This window comes from Peromyscus maniculatus, chromosome 1 (assembly GCF_049852395.1).
Source record: "Peromyscus maniculatus bairdii isolate BWxNUB_F1_BW_parent chromosome 1, HU_Pman_BW_mat_3.1, whole genome shotgun sequence".
Classification (NCBI taxonomy): domain Eukaryota; kingdom Metazoa; phylum Chordata; class Mammalia; order Rodentia; family Cricetidae; genus Peromyscus; species Peromyscus maniculatus.
The window spans coordinates 198,078,586-198,102,166 of record NC_134852.1 but is presented as its reverse complement, the minus strand read 5'-3'; the positions used below and the strand labels follow the sequence as shown (position 1 = coordinate 198,102,166).

At 45.9% G+C, this 23,581-nt stretch overlaps 1 protein-coding gene and 1 pseudogene across 4 annotated transcripts in view; one reads left to right on the top strand and one right to left on the bottom strand.

Moving 5' to 3' along the window:
• The window catches only part of Fbxw4 (F-box and WD repeat domain containing 4), an 86,968-nt gene that overhangs the window by 15,534 nt on the left and 47,853 nt on the right, over window positions 1–23,581 (top strand). For 3 of the 4 annotated variants that reach the window (XM_042264465.2, XM_016006690.2, XM_076563185.1), the window contains exons 2-5: window positions 1,931–2,026; window positions 5,527–5,712; window positions 6,140–6,272; window positions 11,887–11,981. In XM_042264465.2, coding sequence (XP_042120399.2) covers window positions 1,931–2,026; window positions 5,527–5,712; window positions 6,140–6,272; window positions 11,887–11,981 — 510 coding nt within the window. Of the gene's footprint in view, window positions 1–1,930; window positions 2,027–5,526; window positions 5,713–6,139; window positions 6,273–11,886; window positions 11,982–17,890; window positions 19,509–23,581 lie in introns of those variants that run through there. The other variant, XM_076563186.1, reaches the window with a different exon arrangement.
• LOC102910488 (small ribosomal subunit protein uS8 pseudogene) lies at window positions 16,766–17,223 on the bottom strand (annotated as a pseudogene).

Here is a 23,581-nt window from a genome sequence, read left to right as displayed (position 1 = left end):
ATATAAAAGCACAAATATCTCATGATTAAATAAAATATTAATCTAGAGGGAGCTGAGTGAAAGGCAAATGGAAGAGGGACCCTTGATGAAGATTGGGAGGACTCATTTTCATACTGTTAACCTTCTATGCTGTGTATCTCTGTGTTTTTTAACATTCAGTCCTATACATTCATGACTTTAAGATCAGAAGGATTATTCTGTACAAATAAGTAAGGCCAGAGCTTGAAATGGATTAGACATCTTTCTGCTTGCCCAAGCTGTCTTTTCAATGTGTGTTGGTTAGGCTCTGGAAACAGAGACTTTTGTTTGCTGGCTTTTAGTAATGGGTGGTGTATATGAAGGTGTAAGTAGAGACAGAGAGAAATGTGTGTGTCTCCTTTGGTCAGTGAATTCCTAGGCAGATCTAGTAGTTTCCACTGTGTGTCCCAAGCAGTGTACCTTGTGTGGTCAAGTATTTGAAGCCATGGAGACACAGATAGACACCTCAAATGGAACTCTCAGATTCTTGCCCATGATTTCAAAATTCTGGCTAAAAACGTCCTCTCAAAAGGCCTTTGGCCTCTTCCCCGTCTCCACACCCCAAACTATGCCACTCTTCCTGGTGGTGTGCACCCCATCTCTCACTGCTCTTACCCTCTTCATCCAGACGTCCACTACTCGGTCAACACTTTTTAAAAGAGAAGTTTAAAACATGGAAAAGAATTGTACATTGAACATTGGTTCCCAGCCCCCACATGGCTTACAGCTGTTCATAACTCTAGTTCTGGGGATTTCATGTTCCCTTTGGTCTTTTCAGGTACCAGATATGAACACGGTACACATATATGCAGGCAGGCAGGCAGGCAAGACCACTCATACTCATCAAAACATAAAATAACCCCCTGCCAGACCTTTTGCTACAATGGCTGTGCCGTTTTTTCTCTCCCATCATTAAATAGAAAACTCTTATTGGTCCTTTAAAGATGTATGAACATAGAGGCTAAGTGTGGGGGTACTTGCCTGTAATCCCACCCCTTGGGGCTGAGGGAGACTGAATCAAGGCTAGCTTAAGCGTGAAGAGAGAAATATTTCTTCATTTGCATACTTGTTATGTTCTTCATTTTGATGGCATGGTTTTTAATTTTGATAAGTCTAATTTATTAGCTTTTTTCTTTTATGTTTTTGCTGTGTCCTAAGAAAACTTTGCCTCCCCCCTCTGCCAGATAGATAAGTGTCATTTTCCCCAAATAGATGTGTTTATAAGTTTATTCTAATAGCTTTACATTTTAGATTTTGTGTTTAGGTTTATTATATATCATCTTTTCCTGTTTGGTGTGAGGTAGGAGTAAGGCAGGTTTCATCTTTTTCATATGGATATCTGGGAGTTTCAGTACTTGAAAATTTAAAAAAAAAGATTTATTATTATGTCACCCTCTTAGTGCAGTAGGCAGCATGTCAGGCTCATATACTATCTTGTGTGTGTGTGTGTGTGTGTGTGTGTGTGTGTGTGTGTGTGTGTGTGTGTATGTTCTCACAGTATGAATGTAGGCAGGTGCATACATGACGCGTGGAGGTCAGAGGACAATGTTTGAGAGTTCGTTCTCTTCCTTTACCACAGGAATCAAACTCAAGTTAGAAGGTTTTGTGGCAAGTGCTTTTTACCCATGGAGCTGTCTCATCGGCTCTAGCACTTTTTTGCATATTTTTCACTAGATTGTTTTGACATCACCATAGACACTTGTAGTAGTTTAAAGGATAGACTTTTCTGCTTGGATTTCTTGACCAGCAAGTATGGAGGAGATAGGAGTTATTACTTCTGATCCCATAATCCCTTTAACCTATATTTGGTTCTATTCTGGATGTTCCCAAGGCCTGACTCAGTAAGTCATAGAATCTTCTCTCACTAGCAATGAGTTATAGTGATTGAGGTCTTTGTTCTGTTTGGACCTAGGATGACCAGCATTCCAGTAAAGGACCGAGTAAAGGTGTCTCAGAACTGGAGACTGGGGCGCTGCCGAGAGGGGATTCTGCTGAAGTGGAGATGTAGGCAAGTAGCTTCTTGATTTCCTTCCTTCCTTCCTTCCTTCCTTCCTTCCTTCCTTCCTTCCTTCCTTCCTTCCTTCCTTCCTTCCTTCCTTCCTTCCTTCCTTTCTTAGATTTATTTGTTTTTATTTTATGTGTATAAATTTTTTGTTTATTTTTGTTTTTTTGAGACAGGTTTTCTCTGTGTAGTCCTTGCTGTCCTGGAACTAACTCTATAGACCAGGCTGGCCTTGAACTTGGAGATTCACCTTCCTCTGCCTCCCGAGGGAATTCACCTTCCCCTGCCTCCTGAGTGCTGGGATTAATAGGCATGAGCCACTATGCCCTCTCAGTTACAGTTGTTATTTTTAAAATGTTATCTCTAGGGAGTTAATTCTCCTCTTGGGTTCTGTTAAACTCTTCATTGAGTTTTCTTTTTTTGGGGGGGGGACAGGCAGGGTGGTGGTCATGATGCTGGGCTCAAAACCAGGACCTATTCCATGTTTGGCAGGTGCTTCACAACTGAGCTACACTTCTAGTTCCATTTCTTCTAATTTAGTAGAAGGCAAAATAGGGGATTGGAAGATTCTCAGGAGGAAAGCTGGACAGCCTGAGTTTATTCTCTGAGATCTGCATGGAGAGAAGCAACTCTTGAAAGTTAGCTTCTGAACTCTACATGCCTGCTCCATGGCATATATGTGCATGCTTTTGTACACATACAAAGTAAAGAAAGAAAATGTAATTTTTTTAAAAGGCAAAATGGGATATTAGAGATATGTGAATTAGGACTTAGAAAAAGTGCCAATGTGTATATGTGGTATATATTTATGTGTGTGAGTATGAAAAACAGTGCTTGGAGGCCAAGAGAGGACATTAGGTGCCCTGCTCTATCCCTCTCCATCATAATCCCTGGAGATAGGGTCTCTGGATCTAGAGCTAGGCTACTAGCTGTCAGGTCTCAGTGATCCTCCTGTCTCTACTCCTCACCCCACAGTGCTGGCTGACTCTTTACACAGGTGCCGGAAATTTGAAATCAGTCCTTTGTGCTTGTCCAGAAGTGCTTTCCACAGTGAGCTTTCTCCTTAGCCCAGTGCCATAGAGTTCTGATGATTGTTACAGCACACTGAGGCCTCATCAGTGTCAAAGCACTTCATGATTTTTATTTGGCTGGCACCTTACCCAAAAAGTGCTTCTTGGTTGAGTCCAGAGGATTGGGAGCTTTGTGACTTTTCATTCTGGCTGAACCATCCCTGTGCTGATAGATAAGATATACCTCTGCCTTTGGTGGTTGACTTAGTGGTTGTTCTATTGCTGTGAAGAAACACCACGACTAAAGCAACTCTTATAAAAGAAAGCATTTAATTGGGGGCTTGCTTACAGCTTCAGAGGGTTAGTCCATGACCATCATGGCTGGAAGCAGACAGGCATGGCACTAGATCAGTAGCTGAGAGCTTTACATGCTGATCCACAGGCAGCAGGCAAGAGACAGGGGCGGAGCAGGGAGAGAGATGGGGAGGGGAGGGAGGGAAGGGGAGGGAGGGGAGGGAGGGGAGAGGAGAGGAGAGGAGAGGAGAGGAGAGGAGAGGAGAGGAGAGGAGAGGAGAGGAGAGGAGAGGAGAGGAGAGGAGAGGAGAGGAGAGGAGAGGAGAGGAGAGACTGGGGCTGGGCTGGGCTGGGCTTTTGAAACTTCAAAGCCTATTCTCAGTGACACACTTCCTCCAGCAAGGCCTCACCTACTCCACAAGTCCACACCTCCTAATCTTTCTAATCCTTCTCAAACAGTTCTACTCCCTGGTGACTAAACATTCAAATATATGAGCGTATGGGGTACCATTCTCATTCCCACCACCATAATGACCCTTTGTCTTGCTTATGCTGTTTGTGGTTTGGCTGATGTCAGTTTCTATGAATTATGTGGTGGTATTATGATAAAGAAGGTATGAAAGAGAAAGATGGATTTTTATGATGGAAGGCTTTGTCTTCCAGTTTCCCCTTTTACCTGGTTGTGGTTTTCTTAAAAAGCAGGATCTCCTTTGTAGCCCAGGCTGACCTCGAGCTTGCCATGCTTGTGCTTCAGCTCCTTAGTGCAGGATCACACTGCCGTCACACCCCGTCATTTGTGCCTGTAACATCAAAGGGTGATTTCTCTATCAAGTTCTTGTTCCTGGTGTTGTCAGTTAGGGCATTAATTTAAGGCAGTCTGGCAAATAAACACAGAACAGTTACCAGGTTGCCCCAGGATTTTTCACTGTTCACCTGGCATGAACCTGGTTTCTTGTCCTAGGTAAATGTCTGTTCACCACATGGTTGTAAGTACATGGATTCCAGCCCCTCTGTTTGCTGCCCATTTGAATGTGCTACATAATTGTGAAAAAGATGTTGAAGAGGATTGTGAATAATAAGAATGCAGACATATACATACACTTTACACATGTTCTATATAATATATGCACACTCTTGTAAAAACTGCATGAGCAGAAACTCAGTTACTACAAAGTCCAAGCTGCATTTAATGGCCCGGCAAGTCAATTTGCAGAACTTTTCCACATTCCCATGACGCTTGTTTTAAGGAGACTGGGAAAGACACACAGCCCAGTTTGCTCAGACAGGCTTGGCAGTGGGCGATGGTGTCTGTCCACGGGGATGAGTCAGCTTTCCCTTTGATTTTTTGAGACCTGGTAGCTCCAGGACTGTTGGGTAGGATTGGCACAGGTGGGATGTCTGTCTCGGGGAAGGGACTTGGTCCCCCTATAGAACCTAGTTGTCTTGTAGAGTGCCCCTCCCTTCCCTCTTCTTCTCTTCCCTGTCATCGTCTCTATTTTTTTTCACACACCCCCTTGGTTTTTTGAGATAGCCTATGATGTAGCCTCTGGTGACCTTGACCTACATATGCATCTAAAGATGGCCTTGAACCTCCTCTTCCTCCTGGGAATTACAGGTGTATGCCGCTATTTGCAGCAAATCTTTTTTTTCTTAAGGCTGTAGTCCCACGCCATGGTGGATTGGCTGGTGGTTTTTAAGCTTTCTCTCTCTTGGAGATTGGAGAGAGGATCTAGAACTTTCTCTGGATGTCTCTTATCAGTTGCTATGAGAGCTGAGTTCTTTGTAGCCCCTGAGCTCTAGCACGATGCTTTGGAGTTATTTTATGTCACCCCATGTAGCCTCCACTATAGAATGTCAACATCCCTGGGAGGATCAAGGCATCTCTTGAGCAGGTCTGCATACTTTCTAAATGGCTGGATTCTTTTCACTTATAAATGTTCCTTTGCTCCAATAACAAGGGAATGGGGTTTCCTAAAACTTACCTTTCTCTATCACACCTTAACTGATGTGTTGAACAAGGAATATATGTCAGAATCTTGGAACCTTGAAACTTACCAATTGGACTTAGCTACAACGCAGAGGTCACTTTACCTGGCTAGAAATTTCCTTTTGACTTCCCTGACTCCTCAACTTATCTATGAGAAGTACAGGCAGCAGTTTTACGTGTTGGTTTTTTTTTTTTTTTTTGGTCCCTCTCTGCAGTCAGATGCCTTGGATGCAGCTGGAGGATGCTTCTCTGTACATATCTCAGGCTAATTTCATCCTGGCCTACCAGTTCCGCCCAGATGGTGCCAGCTTGAACCGCCGACCCTTCAGAGTCTTCGCTGGGCATGATGAGGACGTGTGTCACTTTGTGCTGGCAAACTCGCATATCATCAGTGCAGGGGGGTAAGTGCTGGGTCTTCCTTGGTGTTCTTTAGGGACCTGTGTCTGCTTTGGACTTTTCTGGCTCAACAGCAAAGGGATAAGGAGGGAAACTTTTAAAAAGGTAGGCTTTTTTTTTTTTTTTAAACACCCAAAGCAGAGATTTACCAAAAGATGTTAATAGGGTTGGCCAGAGAAGAAAACAGGAAGAACCTTTAATGCAAAGCAGAGCAAGTTTGATACTCTGTGAGGGGAGGTTTATTTTCTTTCTCAGCTCCCCAAGTGTGCTGAAGAAGTAAAGGTATCTAACACTCAGCACCTTGTGGGCCACACTGCAGAATGCTTGGCAAATGTGGCCGTCGCTGGACACGTGGGCTGCTTCAGTAGACTGGCCCTCTTGCTACAGAAAGAGTCATTAACTCCTGGGGATGGGCTCCTTCTTCTCTTGTAGAGATGGGAAGATTGGTGTTCATAAGCTCCATAGCACCTTCACTGTCAAGTACTCAGCCCATGAGCAGGAGGTGAACTGTGTGGACTGCAAAGGGGGCATCATTGTGAGTGGCTCCAGAGACAGGACGGCCAAGGTGAGGCATTCTCCCACATACTGTCATCCCCTCCTCCTCCTCTGTAGGGACTCAGGTGGCAGAGGGTGGAGAGAGCCTTGGGGTCCAGGATTGGCTGAGGTGTTGGTGAGGGCAGGGAGAGGTGACACAATAAAGAACTTACTTATGTGCCTGTGGCATGCCTCTTGCTATGCCAGCATGTGTTCCTGCCAGCTGGACTGGGAGAGGAGTGGACAGTGTCTGGGACGCTTGCCACTCACTTGAAATGTGGTGTGCATGCAGAAATAGGGGGCTGGTCAGCTTTTCCTCCTGAGCTGTTCCCTCAAGTTTGTGGGCTGAGTTCTAACCCCAGTATTTTATTTTAAAATCTCCCTCCTTTTGCATGTTCTCTGTTTAGAGAGGTTAATTTTTCACCACCTTGTTTATAAGCAATCAGGCTGATAATTAAAACACGTTTTTACTGATTCTCTGGAGAGTGGTGTGGTCAGTAGGCAGTGGAGCCCACAGGAAGGCTGCTGCTGGTTGTGTCGTTGCCAGATTGCCTGGTCGGCAGACATCCACCAAGACATAAAGGTGAAACTGATAAACAGTGTCGTCCTTGCTTTGTGGAGCCAATTCATCCCATCTCTGCCGAGCACTGCTGCTTATGAGACAATAAGAGAGTCTCCTGTCGTGGGTGCGGCAGCCCAGCCAGGATACAGGCTCTGGGGCTGCAGTGGGGGCTCTGCTGACAGTTCACTCGGTGATGCAGAAGACCCCAGAGGTCTTGATTTTCTGTTTTCCAGAATCTAGAAGCTCCATTGTAGAAAAATGTTTATTAACATTAGCAAATGGGCCTCTAAGCCACATGGAGAGAGACCTCAGGAGGGAAGTTACAGTTTTATCAATGACTCTTCTGATTCCGGGTACCCTCCAGTGATTGCTTTTTCACATTGCTGATTTATATAAAGACAAGGGTTAAATAGGTTCTCTCCATTTTATGAACATTTCTTTTCCTTTTGAAATTTTCTTCCTTGTATTTTGTATTTAGTGAGAATGAATGCCAGTATAGGAAGCCCAAGAAAGATCGGCAGGTTGCCTTTGCTTTTCTTTTTGAGATGGTAGCATGTAGCCAGAGATGATCCTTGTGTCTTCATCTCCAAGGGCTGAGATTACAGACATATGCTGCTACACCTGGCTTTAGTATTATTGTTATTGTTTTTCCAGGCAGTGCTTCTCTGTGTTGCCTGGCTGCCCTGGAACTCGCTCTGTAGACCATGCTGGCACAGAGATCCGCCTGCCTCTGCCTCCTGAGTGCTGGGATTAAAGGCGTGCGCCACCACTGCCTGGCTTTATTGAATATTTTGAACCTTCGTGGAAACCACATTTCCTGTCAACTGTTTCTTCCTCTTCCCCATCCCATATTTACTTGAGTTTTGCTCAGTCAATGACTTGTAGCATTCCTCGCAAAGATTCTGGCTTTAACTTGCAGTAAACCTGGGGCTGGAGAGATGGCTCAGCCATGTGCTTACTAGCCGAGCATGAAGATCTGGGTCTGAGCGGTCGGGGCTTACATTTCAGGACAGTGGCATTTGTCTGTTATCCCAGTGCTGGGGAGGCACAGACAGGGGACTCTCCAGACCTCTTTTAAAAATAACATTTGTGCCGGGCGGTGGTGGCGCACGCCTTTAATCCCAGCACTCGGAAGGCAGAGCCAGGCGGATCTCTGTGAGTTCGAGGCCAGCCTGGGCTACCAAGTGAGTTCCAGGAAAGGCGCAAAGCTACACAGAGAAACCCTGTCTCGAAAAAAAAAAAAAAAAAAATAACATTTGTTCTTTGTTGATTTCATACGTATTTGCGTGCATCTGGTTACCTTGCCCCGTTAGTTCCCCCACCATCTTCCTTACAAATATCTTTTTTCTTTTTTTTTTAAAGATTTATTTATTTATGTGTATGAGTGCTCTGTCTTCCTATATATCTGCATGCAGACAGAAGAGGGTATCAGATCCCATTACAGATGGTTGTGAGTCACCATGTGGGTGCTGGGAACTGAACTCAGGACCTCTGGAAGAGCAGCCAGTGCTTTTAACCACTGAACCATCTCTCCAGCCCCCCTTACAAATATCTTAACTGTATTTACTAGCTTTTGTTTTTATTAGTGTTCTACAGAGTTTAACTAGGGCTATCTTTATCTTTATGAGCAGGTATATAACAGGATAGTATGCCTCTTCCATTCCCAGAATCTGTTACTTGCCAAAAGATGCGGCACTGATGCCCGTGAGCCCTCTTCTTCATAGCTGACTGCTAGGGGCTTACTGTCGGTAGCCAGTTCCTGTGAGTGCATGACTGCTGTGGCCGTGCTGTGCTTAGAAGATAGCCTTTGGAAGGCTCTCCTCCTGTCTCCCTGGCTCTCGGCCTTCCTTCCTCCCCTTCTTCTGCAGTGTTCCCCGAGTCTGAAGAGGGTGGTATAAATGCTCCCAACAGCCCTGTAGTCAGTATCTCGTGCAGCCATGGGTCCGTGGATCACTTCTGCTCACTGCTTTACGGTGAGAGGCTTCCCCGTTCACAGCCGACAGCAGCCTTGGTCTGTGGGTGTCAGAAGGTTTCTGAAGGTGGTTTGGCGCTTGTTAGTCAGCTAAGCACAGCCGTAGGTTCTTCTCCGAAACCTCAGATCCGTCTTTCTTTCTCTTTTGAGATGAGACAGTGTCCGGCAATGTCTAACCTTGAACTTGCAGTTTTTCTGCCTCTTGAGATTACAGGTGTGTGCCACCACATGCCTTCGAGAATTACTTTCTAACAAGGTAGACTGTAGCCAGGCACTGTGCTAAGCACCTTATCCATTTTATCTTTTTGGGTAAATATCTTCCCCTGCATAATTGTAATGTGTTTTAGATACACAGTGTACCCTGTGGTATCTACTCTATAAGGTTTTCTGTTATACAAGTTGTGTGTGTGTGTGTATACTTTTTTTTTTTAGAATCTGTCCTTGAAGTTTCCATGTAACCAAGTATGACTTAAACTTCTGATTGTTCCTCCACCTGTTGAATGCTGGGATTACGTGTATGCTACCACAGCCAGTCTCTGTCCCAGCCCTTGTGTTATCTTTAGTGGCTTCCAGAGGAACTTACCATCATTTACATAAAATGTTCTCTAGTAGATGGATGATTCTGTCTAATTTCTTCCTGGATACAGGAACCTGGAAATAAGAATCCTTTCTTTCTTTTTTTTTTTTTTAATTTTTATTTTTTATTTATTTTTATTTTATGCCTGCATGTATGTCTGTGTGAGGGTTTTGGATCTCTTGGAACTGTTGTGAGTTGCCATATGGGTGCTGGGAATTGAACCCGGGTCCTTTGGAAGAGCAGTCAGTGCTCTTAACCTCTGAGCCATCTCTCCAGCCCCATAAGAATCCTTTCTTAAGGGCCTGATTCCTGCTAAATTCTGTACATCATGCTGTTCTAGTACTCTGTATTTATCTTCCCTTTTCTACAGCATGGTCCTGAGACATAGGGCACTTTTTACTCCATTGGATGAGATGAATCTAAGGCCAAGAAGCTAGGAAATATCTCTAAGAGCAAAGATAAGAAGTCACAGGCAGGGTTCTAACCCAGACTGGTCAGATTCCAAAGACTATCTGCTTGTTCTATAATAATAGGCTACAGGAAATATTTTATTTGCCATTTTGGTTTTTCTTTGTTTTAGATTTTTTTTTTTTTTGGATGAATTCTCAGTCTTAGAATTCCTGAATCAGACAATGATCATTGTAGGAGCCTTGTCCCCTCCAGTCTGCCTTCTAAAAGGACTGTATAAATGTCTACTTTCACTGAATATTTTCCAGGGTGGGTCTGTTTTGCATTGATAGCAAAGATCTGACCAGATCTTTATTGTGTCAACCTCTGTCGCTCTTGTTGCCAGAGGATGCTGTGCTATGGGACAGGCTGGCCACTTCCTGAATGATGCTTGGAACTGGCAGTGCATTTCCGGAGTCACTCCCACAGATCTGTACCCTTGTCCCGGGGTTTGTTGGTTCCCAGGTTCTGCCAGCTGTCTCTGTGGAAGCGACCAGTAAACTGGGGTTTAGGCTATCCCCAGAGATTTTGAAAATCAGGAGTACCCCCTTCACCCTGCAAGCGAGAACCTGCCTCTGAGGGAGTTCCGATAAGGAAAAGGCAAAGATCTCTTCCAAGTTGGGCAGTCTAAGGGAAGAAACCAAAGGGCATCTAGTTATTACCAAAGGATTTGACTGGCAGATACAAAGCAGATGCCAGAGTACCAGCCTTACAGGGAATATTGAGGTTTTGTTTTGTTTTCTGTTTCCCTCCTCCTCCAGGATATTCTTTTTTTAAAGATTTATTTATTTATTATGAACACAGAAGAGGGCGCCAGATCTCATTACAGATGGTTGTGAGCCACCATGTGGGTGCTGAGAATTGAACTCAGGACCTCTGGAAAACAGTCAGTGCTCTTAACCTGAGCCATCTCTCCAGCCCCAGGATATTCTTGTTAAATTTCTTTTCTTAGTTTTGGGAGATGTTACTCCTGCTATTGTCCCATCCCCCACTCCATCATACCCAGAGACTCAAAGAAACACTTTCTCCTTTTATAGGGAAGAGATACCATGTGACCCTAAGAAGGCAAGACCACCCCCATTCTATCACCTGCCCCTTACACTGAAGGAATGTTTTCTTAAGTTCTTCCATCTAAGGTCCTGCCTGAGTTTGGTGTGTTCCCCTTATAGCTCTGCAGGGACCTTGAGAGGTCATTGATCCATCTAACTGCCATGGGACCCCTCTGTGGCTGCTCCGGGGAGAGCCCTGTACATTTGAGGTTTCCTTTCTGTTTGGTTAGAGGCTTATGTCCCTGTGTGTGTCATCTGGGGTAGGGCGAGGTGAGGGGGAGCCTTGTGCTTAATGGGAGATTTCTAAATGCACTGGCTGCTGAGAGGCTCTGGGAGGGAGTGTTGATTAGAGTTAAGCCCCGAGTGGCTGCTAATGTACATTCCTGACTGATAGGGACCAGATAGTGTGCTCCAAGCAATATTTTTAACCTGCGGAGATATGGAAGCTTAAGAGAGTTCAGCTTTTCTGCTCCCTTTGGTGACATTAGGTGCTAAATTCCCTGCTGGCATGACTAGCTTTGGACCCTGGGCAATGAGCAAACAACAACAACAAGTCCCTTGTCACTTTGAAGTCTCTCCATTCGTCCCTGATTTGCAGCTCTCTCACTCGGCTAACAGTGCACATGTCTCCCAGACTGGACTTTGATCCCCTGTCTCTCCCTGTATGCCTAAAGTTTTGGTGAAAGATAGAGAAAGGAAGATCCACAGACACAGGAAGTTTCAGAGAGAGAGAGAGGCGGCCTACTTCCCTCTACCCTTTCTTAGTTGGATCTCACATAGGGGATGTGTAACTTCTCATTGTCTGGTAGAAAGTTGATTAGAAATTAAGGCCTCTTGGGTGGAAGTAAAGGTGAGTGGTCAGGGCTGTCTGTGGCAGGTGAACTGGAAGCTGGTGTCTGCTGATGCCCTGTGCTCTGTCTGCAGGACGGAAAGGGTTCTCCATCCCTCCTCCCTAGTCACACGCCTCCCACCTGCTGTACATCTCTTTCTTCTAATCCCAGGCGATGCCAACAAGAGCGTTTCCTCTTCTGTTTCCAGGTATGGCCTTTGGCCTCGGGCCGGCTGGGGCAGTGCTCACACACCATCCAGACTGAAGACCGGGTCTGGTCCATTGCTATCAGCCCATTACTCAGGTAAGGGAGACATGTTGGGTTTCTGTTGCACACAAGAATGTTTTCATTTTATTAGGTCAGATAAGCTAGAGAAATTTCCACTAGTCTGTCTATTCCAGGTTGCTATGAACCACTCTCCTGGAGAGTTAAACATTCTCCAGAGACTTGAGGTCTGAAGGTCTTTTCACATACTTGTGGAATTGAGATAACCTTTCCTAAGCATCTGATGAGAAATGTTAAGGCAAGGATTCTACACCGGAATGTAACTGAGGGTCAGTGTTACCTTTCTGAGCAGATGTCCTGTGGGGTTTCTTTAAAGCAAAGGCTTCTCAGTGTACCTGAGAGTCTACAGCAGCAGCTATCCTGCTGTCGTGACTCACCTCCGTTTTGTTCCCTGAAAATTCTTCTGGAGTATCCCTTACAGGCTCTGGGTATCAGGAGAGCAGGAGAGGTTTGGAGCCTGCCAACTGGGCCCTCATCTGTATATACAGAGGAGTAGAAACAGAGATAATTGTAGTGCAGGTACAACTCTGTTTTATTATTTTATGTGTATGGTAGTTTGTGTGCCACTGGTGTGTCTGGTTCCCATGGAGACCACAAGAGGATGTTGTATCTGGAGCTGCAGTTAAAGATTATTGTGAGCCACTGTGTGGGTGCCAGGAATCAAACCCAGGTCCTCTGGAAGAGCAGCCAGTGCTCTTAATTGCTGAGCCATCTCTCCAGCCCTGTACCTTTTTTTTTTAAACAAAAAAACCAACCAAACAAACAAAACCCAAGTCTTGCTGTGTAGCAGAGGCTGGTTTAGAACTCACTACATAGCTCAGACTGGCCATGAGCTAGTTAGTGATTTTCCTGCTACGTAGTAAGTTCTAATGATCTGTAATTGCAGTTCCAGATTGGTTATATTATTATTAAAAACATTTTATTGACTTATATTCATTGTACATAATGTAAGTTTCATGTAAACAATTTCAGATATATCATGTGCTTTTACCTAGGCTTTAAAAAAAAGCATTTTATTATTTTGTATGTATGGTGTTTTGTTTGTGTGTATCTCTGTGTATCATCACATATGTACAGTACCCCCAGAGGCCAGAAGAGGGTGTTGGATCACCTGGGAGTGGAGTCATGGATGGTTATGAGCCACTGTGTGGGTGCTGAGAATCGAACCTAGATCCTGGGAAAGAGCAGTTGGGGAGGGCTCTTAGCTGATGAGCCAGTGCTCTAGCACCCGTCTAGGCTGTCTTGAACCAAGGCAGGCTCGCTGCCCTCCCCAGTGGGTTAGACACTCTCCTAAGGTTGAACTGTAATGGAAGTTGGGAGGAGGGTCGTCTGTGTGCACCTCCTTGATGCCTCTCACCCCACCTGGATGGACTTGGGAAAGCTCTAGGGCTGCCTACTTCCATCACCTGATTAAGTCAGTCACTTGTTTTTGTAAGCAAGTTGGTGCCCTTTGCTCAGCCACCTCAGCCTCTTTCTCCTCACCTCGTGGAGTCTGCACCTCTCCTCTTGCTCTCTTCCACAACTCCCTTTCAGTTTTTTTCCTTCCTAAGAATTAGAGCCGATTAGCCACGTCATTAATTCTTCAATTTGACGGCTGATATAGCAGGACCTGAAACACATTGCTGACCCCAGAGAATGGAGACCCCATTCCTTAGCATATTGACGATGGGAGAAGTTAATTAAAATTCCACAGAGCAGAGGTGTCGGCTAACCTATAAACCTGTCGCTTTTCAGAACAAATCATTCCGGCATCTTAGGAAAGGGGAAAGGGAAGACTATCGGGGAGTGGGGAAGCTAAGTGTGGGAGCTCTGGGTGGAAGAACGGGACTGGCCAGCTTTGTCTCCTCTGCAGTTTTTCCTAATGCACCCTTCTGAAAGCTCACTAGCCAGGCGTGCCTGTCTGTGGGCTGGATTTGTGTGGGGACTAAAGGGAGGCGAGTGGGAGGTGACAGGTGTGCCGGGGACTTCGTCTTAGAGGTTACTTGGGGGCTTTGGCTGGCTTCAGGAGGCTGAAGTGGGTTGTTGGTAGAAGGGACTCTGACTAGGGATGGGCCATGTACTTGCTACATGTTCCCTGAGGCCAAAGAGTATGGCTAGGCTGTCCCCTACCCCCAACCTATAGACTTCCACTCTAGCTACATCCTCTAGAGAATATTGGGTTACTTCTCAACAAAAAAGACCACATAACGCCTACTGCAGAGGGTGTCAATAAGGGAAGTTTAGAGTGGGATTTCCCTTCCTCATTAGGAGGTATTTGGGAGCATAGTAAACCGAGTTTGAGGTTTGGGACATAACTTGGAGACCGACCAGGGCAAGGACATGGCTTTGTAATGCTAGTCTTCCTGTGGTGTGAACCCCAAACTTGTAGCAGTCAGTCAGTGCTAGCCAGCTGTTCTCGGCGCAGACCCTCTGCGAGGTCCCTTTGTGTCCCTTTGTGCTGCCTTCACATTCTTCTTCAGTTGTCTGGGTGTATTTTCTTAGTCCTGGATGATTCTTTTGCCCTTCGTTGGCTGACTGTTGAGTGTTGACTGTGAAGTTATTTGATACGGCTTTTCCCTTAATTTCACAGGTGAAGTCTTGAACTCGGTTTATGTTTGTTTTATTTTTTGAGACAGGGTCTTACCATGTAGGCCTGGTTGGCCTGGAGCTCACAGAGCTCTGCCTCCATGTGCCTCCCAGGTCTAGGATTAAAGATGTATGCCATCATGTGGGCAGCAGACTCTTGTATATATATAAATAAATAAATACACACACACACACACACACACACACACACACACACACACACATCCTTTATTTACTTGTGTGAGTGTATCAGTGTGCTCCAGTGTGCTTGTGCTGTAGTGCACGTGTGAAGTCAGAGGACAACTTTCAGCGGTTATTTCTACCTTCCACCGTGTAGGTCCCAGAGACAGAACTCAGGTCGGATCCTCTTTAAAGCCGGTGTTGGGGATTCTGACTTTATACTAGACATCCAGGACATGTGCTGGGTTTTTATTGTCCCCCCTTTTTTTGTATTCAAAGACTATACAGGGCTTGGATTTTTATACGATATTATTAAGTCCATCTCTGTCCACTTTGTCCATGACTTTGAGCCTTTAAAAATAAAGCCCATCCAGCTGGGTATGGTGGAGCATGTCTTTATTCTCAGCACACTGGAGGCAGAGGCAGGTGGATTTCTGTGAATTCTAGACCAGCCAGTGCTACATAGTAATACCTTGTCTCAAAACAAAACAAAACAAAAAACTCATCCATTCTTGTAACCCAGGGAGATACCAGCTTTCAGCTTCAAGGTTCTGTAGAGCAGTCTGGGAGATACAGTCTCTTTTGCCTGCTGCTAGCGAGTGGCTGTGGGCAAACATTCGCTTTTTCTGTGTTCTCCTTACAGACATGACTAGATTACAGTGAAAATGACCTGTGTGTGTGTGTGTGTGTGTGTGTGTGTGTGTGTATGTATATATATAAACTGGGCAGTGGTGGCACAGGCCTTTAATCCCAGCACTTGGGAGGCAGAGGCAGGAGGATCTCTGTGAGTTCAAAGCTAGCCTGCTCTACAGAGTGAGTTCCAGAACAGCTAGAGCTGTTACACAGAAAGCCTGTCTCAAAGAAGAGTGTATGAAGACTGAGAACTCTAAGTCCTATAATAGTATGCCAACTCCCTCACCCTCTTACCTAATGTAGCATCTGCTTAGTGCTTAGTTGCTTTCAAGCCTGTTTCCCAGGCTTCCCTGCATCTCCTGTCTCCCTGGAGTCGCATGGTTCTTTTGTAGTCTTCTTGAGGTAGACTCCACAAGAATCTCTCTTCCTTTCTCTTTTTCTTTTGAAGTGATCCTTAGTGGCTGCCTCTGTCACCTCCCTGCTACTATTGCTGTTGAATGTGTTTGTCAATCACTGGGTGACATGGTCCTGGACCCCTTATGAACAGCATGAAGGGCTGTGAGTAGCCACTGTCCTAAGGACAAGTCCTCCAGTTTCCCTTGCTGCTTCCTTGAGAAGTTGGAAGGAATCTGGACAGCAAAGGTCAATTACTGTCTTTTTCCTGTTAAAAATAATGAGTCCTGCGTACTTTATTGTTGATGTTCTGCTTGTTTTTTTTTCCCCTTCTTTTCACATATTTGTACTCAGTCACTTTCAGCATGAAATATGGACCCTCAAACTCCAGGCTTAACATGAGGTACTTTTGACCAAGAGAAAGCAGGAATTCTGACCTGTGTCTAAGTATCGCTTTTCCTTCTTTCTGCAGCTTTGAATTTTTAGTTTGTAAGCAATTGTAGAAGGTGATATTTAATACCAATTGTGTGCTCAAAGCTATGTTTATTTTATTTTATTTTTTGTTTTTGGGAACACTGTGTAGCTCTGGCTGCCCTGGAACTTGCTCTGTAGTCCAGACTGACCTCGAACTCAGAGATCTGCCTGCCTCTGCCTCTGAAGTGCTCGGATTAAAGGTGTGCACTACCATTGCCCAGCTCAAGACTATATTTACTCAAAACAAAACAAAACAAAAACAAAAACTAAAAGAAACAGTAGGCTTCAAAGGAAGGTGGCAGGCAAGGACATTGTCCTTGGATTCCTGTGTACCCACCACCCTTCTTACCCTGTTGTCAAGACTCAGGTCTTGTGGATTGAGGCTCTGTTCCGCAGAGGAAGTTCCTACCTATACCCATGGGGTAAACAAGAAGAGGTAAAAAAGGCACACACTTCTTAGAACAGAATGGTCTGTGTCTTCCACAGATGGGTGGCAGAAATGTATTATACATGGTCTCAGATATAGCTTCTAAGGTCACTGTGGATTCTGAGTATTTTTATTTTTTCATAGTCCATGGAGGCTTTTTATTTATGTGTATTCCATGTCTAGAAAAAGATCCCCAGGGTTTTTCTCCTTTGTGTTTTTGTCTTGCTTCTTTATCGTCTATGAAGGCTGAGGTTGTCAGTACGATGAATCCAAACTGACGGGATGGGAGCAGATTGTTCTGGCATTTTTCGAGGTCTTTTAGTTGCACATCAAATCTAGGGCTTATCACTCCACACTTGTTCAAAATGCCTGTGAGGTTCATGACGATTTTCCCAGCTCGGTGGTCATCTGTGATTTCAAATTCACCGATGTAACCATGCTTTATCATCACAGTTAGGAACTGAACAATGACTTTGAAGCAGGGCCTGATGAGACCCTGGTGTTTGCTTCTCAGCATCATTAATGCTCTTGAGAGCATCATCTGGGACACTTATGTGCACCATGGTGACATCACGGAAAAATGGTGGAAAGAGGCTCTGAATGTTTTTCTATGAGTTAATACAGATTAATATATTTTATTGCTACTTAGAGTTATTTCTATCTGAATGAAGTTAGTAAATACTCAAGAACGATACAAAACTTTTTTTTAAAATTTTTATTTTTGGTGTTTTCAAGATAGGGTCTTACTATGTAGTTCTGGCTGGCTTCAAACTCACAGAGACCCACTTGCTTCTCTCTCTCTCTCTCTCAAGTGCTGGGATTAAAGGCGTGCACCACTACATCTAGACCTACAAAACTATTTGTAAGACTTCATTCCCCATTAAAAGTGGGTTGGAGGGATAGTCTAGTGGTTAAGAGCACTGGCTGCTCTTCCAGAGGACTCAGGTCCAATCCCGGCACCCCGTGGCAGCTCATCACCATCTATAACTCCAGGCCCAGGCCCCTTGAAAGCCTCCGTGGGAACCCAGAAATACTCCTGGTGTCCAGAGTTGATATAGGGCATAGTAGGGAAGGCCACATGTGAGAGGCTTGGGCTTCCTCAGGGAAATGTTCTGCCATTCTGGGAGCACACATACACATAGGTCTTTGGTTTTCTGGACCCCTCAACCCTGCAGTTGGGGCCTGTGTTGAAATGAATCTACGTTTGCCTGGAAGGAGAAGGGAGATAAATATGTATCTCTCCCTTTCTCTGCAGACACCATATCCATTTCCCTGGAAGGGGAAAAACAAAACAAAACAAAAACTGTCCTCAGCAGAGCCCTTGCCTCTCTGTGAGTACCTCTGCTGCCTTGTGGGCGAGTGTGGTCAGGAAGGCTTCCCCACACGCTTGCGCTTTAATCCCCTCTCTCCTGCTCTGTCATCAGGGAAACAGATGAGCGGTATAGGTGTAGAGACTTGACTTCGCTGTGTTATTAAATATACAGTGTAATTTTGTGTGCTGTGGTGGCCTGTTTGTTTTGGGGGGGATTAGTCCAAGTCTGCATGAAATGTACCGATTCAAATTTGTAAAGTTAGTTGTGGCCTCTGGGGGTTGTGATGGCGAAGCTGCTCCTTCTTGCTTCATTTCTCCCGGAGGTGAGGTGAGGGTGGGCCTGGAAGGAAAGCCAGCGCCGGGCAGGCACTGTTTGGAGTGGGTGAGGGTAGGAGAAGAGCAGGGTGTTTGTTCCAGCCCTACAGGCTTGCCTGTGTGCTGTGTGGGGTAGACGCCATCCAATCCTGCTGAAGTACATCTTTCTGTACTGGAGGGTAATTGCATGTGAGTGCGCTCTGACAGTTGGAGGGCTGGAAAAGGGCGGCTTCAGTGTGGCTTCCACTGCTTGTCTTCGCTGGGCGGCTGCTGCTGCTGCTGCTGTTTTCTGGTCCTGGGCATCATGACTCACCCCGTGCTGTGAGGGAAGAAGAAAGAGTCAGATACGAGGAGTTTGTCTCTAGTTCTCCTCTGGTTGCCGATGAGCCGCTGTATGTGAAGGGGGTCTCCAGCCTTGACAAGCTGGAGAGAGGGGGACAAGGACTGTGGTGCTTCACCTCCTAACTCCTCCTGCTGCCTCAGTGGACCATGGTGGCTTGAGGACCCTTCTCTCCTTCTTCCTTCTCCCATCCTAGAGCTGAGGAGAAGCCTCCTTCGGGGCCTGAGCAAAGAAGGTCTCCTGAGCTAGGCAAGAGTGTCTTCTTGTCCTGCTTTGTGAGACAGCCAGACACAGGAAGGAGTGGCCCTTGAAGATGAGAGTCCGAGTTTACTCAAAGACACTGAGGGGCTGGTGTGGCTGGAAGGGCCTTCACACACCTGGAGAAAGATAGAAACCTGAGTCATACTGACTGAATCAGCGGCCCACTGATTCAGCTTGAAATGTGCCGACATTGTCAGGCATCAGTGATGTGTGTGGTGGGGATATTGCATTGGGTCACTCCTGATCAATCTTAGCTCTGTGCCCTCCATCTTGGTGTTGACTGCTTATGCAAATTCAAGCCTCGTGGGAGGTCATAGTCCTAGTAGCAAGGACCAAGTACTGGGGTTGGTTTCAGTTCCTCAAGACTCTGGATTTCAGCCACTAGTCAGGCAGGGCTAGATGGCACCCAAGCAAGGCTCACGTGCTGCTGAGCTGCTGGTCTGAAACCAGCACCCTCCCTGCCTGGCTGGATCAGACCCCTTTTTGGAGCAGCTTCTTGCCTGGCAAGTGTGCTTGGCTCACTTGTCAAGAACTGACTTTAAAAAAATTGACTTAAATAAAACACTACAGAAGGTTAGATAATGTGTGTATGGAGTTGATGTATTGAATCTGTGTTCCTGCTAGCAGAGATCCATTTCCATTCCCCAGCCTCAGTGTTGATATTTTTTTTCTTTTAGATTTTTATTTATTTATTTATTTATAATTTTTTTTTTGTTTATTTGTTTTTCCAAGACAGGGTTTCTCTGTGTAGATTTGGAGCCTGTCCTGGGACTCGCTCTGTAGACCAGGCTGGCCTCGAACTCACAGAGATCCACCTGCCTCTGCCTCCCAAGTGCTTGGATTAAAGGCGTGCACCACCACTGCCCAGTTTATTTTTATTTTTAATCAGGTGTGTGTGTGTGTGTGTGTGTGTGTGTGTGTGTGTGTGTGAGAGAGAGAGAGAGAGAGAGAGAGAGAGAGAGAGAGCGCCATATGTAGTGGGTACCTGTGAAGGTCAGAGATACTGGATCCCAGATAGTAGTGAGCACCTGACATGGGTGCTGGGGACTCAAACTCTGGTCCTCTGGAAGAGTAATAGGTGCTCTTCCTATGTGCTGAGCCATTTCTCCAGCCCCTGGTATTCTTTCTCTGTCTCTGATACCTTCCTTTTCTCTCCAATATCAGCTCCTTCTCCTTCTCTTACTCCCGTCCTTTCGTTCTTTTTCCCAGTACTGCTTAAGAATTGCTGTTATCTAGGTGCAGAGGCAGGCAGATCTCCTAAGAGTTTAAGGTCAGCCTGGTCTGCATAGTGAGTTCCAGTGAGGCCCTGTCCCACAAAAACTAAACGAACAAACAAAAGCTCTGATCTTATTGTCACTAGAGGAAACAGCATGAACTGGATGGGAGGGTCAGATGGGTAGGGAGGGCAGTGTGGTTAGTTCTCAGACAGAGGCTAAGAGGACCTAAGGGAAACGAATGGGTAAGAGGACCTGTTTCTGGTGTTACTGTTGTTACAGGGAAGTGGCCTTAGTCTACAATCGTTTATGATTCATCTCAAAATAACTAGAAGAGTCAGAAGTTTTCTTTACTCTTTTTGGAATAGGGTCTCACAGTGTACACAGGCTGTCTCGGAACTCCCTATGTAGACCAGACTGGCTTCAGACTCACAGAGCTCTGCTGCCTCCCCTGCTGGGATTGAGGTGTGGGCCACTCTGCTTTGGCATCAGAAGGTTTCTAACATATAGAAATGATCAGGCTTGATCACCACACTAGTATAAACATATCAAATTACTATACTGTCCCTATAGATGTATGCAGCTCTGATGTGTCAGTTAAAAGGTGAAGAGAGAGCCGTGAAGAAGCGGCCAGTGTCCCCCCCTCCTCTGTCCCACCTGCCGTCTGAAGTCCCCACCTGGCCACCTTTTCCCTGCCCTGCTGCCGTGTGCAGTGTGCCTGTGTTTATCTTCCTTTGATCGTGTTCTACTGACAGATAATTTAGCAGTCACATCCCAAGGTGGAAGCATGGTGTTAATGTCAAAATTAGGGTGTTTTTTTTCTTTTCTTGCCCCCCCCTTTCCTTTTCCTCTTTAAACTTCAGTGGGTGAGAGAGGGAGGGTGGGAGGGTAAAGGGGGCCATAAATTCTGAGACTGGGGTAGCTGTTCTCTGAGTAGCCAGGAAGCCTCTGATGTCGCCACAGCACTTTCATTAACATTTAAATTAAGGGTTTGTTTTCCAGGCTGTTTTATAGGCTGGGACCTTTCATGGCCTGTCACATGCAGCACCCACCCCCTCCCCAATCGAGTGCGTAATTGTAGCCGTTGCTCCCTCCTAACTCTGGCTTGTGGCCGGAGGTTCAAAGGGAGTTAGTTCTTGGGGATGAAGCTGTGGCGGTACAAGCTGTGACAGTCAGGCTGGGGCGTTATTCCTCAGATGAAGGTGCTCGTGGCTCCAGCTCCTCTTCTCTGACCTGTACTTTTCTTTGCCCTTGAAGGTACATACTTTAGTCTGAGTCCAGCCTCTGCCACACTTTGTTCCCTTGCGCCATGGGCAGGTGGAAGGACCCTTCTCTTTGGGCCTGGAAGCAGTCTTTCTAAAGATGTGACTCTCCATGCTTATCTTTTTCCTCCTTTACCCCTTTTTAGCATCGCGATACTTGTACTCAGGGGTTACCATCTGCAAAAAAGAGTATAATGTGGTAGGGTCTTTTGATCCTAAAAAGCACCTGCCCACATAGACAGGCAGGGGTGTGCCCGCCACACTCATCACCAGTTCTCCGTACATCTGTGCTGGAGAAAGCTTCCCAAGGTCATTGAGGAAACTGTTGTCCAGATCTTGATACTCAGGGCAAGTGCTTCTCGACTTTAAGGAGTGCGTTTGCATTGAGGCTCCCTTTCACCAGGATACCTGGCCACAGAAGAGTGTTGAAGACATCCCTGCCCGTCAGTCTCCTCTCCTCTGTAGACAGCAGGAGTGTATGCCACACGTACGAAGGCACCATCCCTCACAGAATGAGAGAGACACTGGACTTCCTGTTGAGAAGCTGTGGTTTTCTTTCTCTTGGGGCATTGACTTTACTGTGTGAGTCTCTACATATTTCTTCCTTACCTCACTCAGCTACTCAGTGCACCATGACTTACCTGTCAGGTGGAAGGTAGCTGAATGTCACCTATTCCTGTCCCAGGTAGCCTTGCCAACAGGTGGACACCCTCATGCCCTGAGGTCCTGCCCGAAGAGAGGGAGGGAGGTGCTGGGAAGACCCCTCTGCAGGTGTTGCCCAGGCTCGGATTGCAGGCTGGTGCTCAGCCCCTGCCTGGCGGTGATTAATCTGGGACTCGGCCAGCAGAGGCTGGGGCAGAGCAGCTTTGGTCCCTCACTGTGAAGACCTTTGGCTTAGAGACAGAATTGATCTCTGTAGCTTGCTTCGGCTTGGGGTTTGATCTCTCAAGGCTAAAGGGGAGCCTGATGGTGGAGCGGAAGCTTCTAGCCCTGCCTGACTTATGGCACTGATCCGTTCCAGTGGCCTTGTCATGATACTGCTCATATATTTAAGAAGATTTCTCCACCTGTTAGCAGTGATGCTCAGATCAGTCAAATAGGGATCTTCACGAAAGATGTGTGCTTTTAGTCTCTTGAGCCAAAGAAGCTTTAAGTGGGGTGGGACTGGAGGTGAGTGAAAGGGCAATAATGGGGCTGTGACTGGATCAGGAGCACAGTGTGTTTGGGGAGGGCTGTGATGGGGTGGAGGGATCACCCCATCCTTCTGCATGACAGTGGCGCTCAGGCCATTCAGGAAGATTTTAATATTTCACTTTAGAAACCGGAGGTTCTTTGTGCTCCGTTTCATTTTCCATTCCTTTTTAAGGCCTCTGCTCACCACCACCTTCACCACTGCTTTTCCCATCGCTGAGTGCTAGTCCCTGGGCCCCCTTGCTGGCTGGAGCTAGTTGTCTGTCTTCCCTTTTTTAAGTTCAGAACAGACAGATATGCTCTGCTTGATCAGGGGCTTAGGGTCCAAGAACAGGAATTCTGCTGCCACAGTCGTTTCCCTGTGTCTGTGAATCTCAGGGTTTCATGATAGTGTTGTTATATTTGGCAGTTGTGGTTTGAGGCCCAAGACCTGGAACATTCTTCTCATACCATGAAGGAGAACAGGTATCCATGGTTTACCAGCACCAAGATGGTGCTGGGAGCTAGCTGCATGTAAAGAGGCTGTGAAGTAGAGACGTTTGTATTGATTCTCAGTTTTTCTGTGCTGACTAGAACTTCTGTGCAAAATGACAAAAAAGAATGTATTTGTGCTCCAGCAAAACCAATCAATTAATTGACTCTTCCTTCAGACCTATTCTGCAAATAGATTGGATATCAGCTAACCTTGTGCCTCTCTAGTGCTTTCTTGAACTACTAGAAATTTCTATCAAGAAATTTCAGATTATGAGCTTTTGGGAAGAGGGGGCTTCTCATGTAAGAAATGCATGTCTGAGGGCAATGGTGGTGCATGCCTTTAATCCCAGCACTCAGGAGGCAGAAGCAGGTGGATCTCTGAGTTCCAAAACAGTCAGGGCTACACAGAAAAACACTGTCTCAAAAAACAAAACCAAAAAGCATTCCTGTTGCTGCGGGTGCAGTCTGTCTGTCTCTGGAGTGCCCTGTTAAAGCAGGGTACCCAACATTCTTGCCTCTTTTCTTTTCCTTTTAATGAATTAGTTAATTAGTTAATCAGTTCATTTGTATGTGGTGC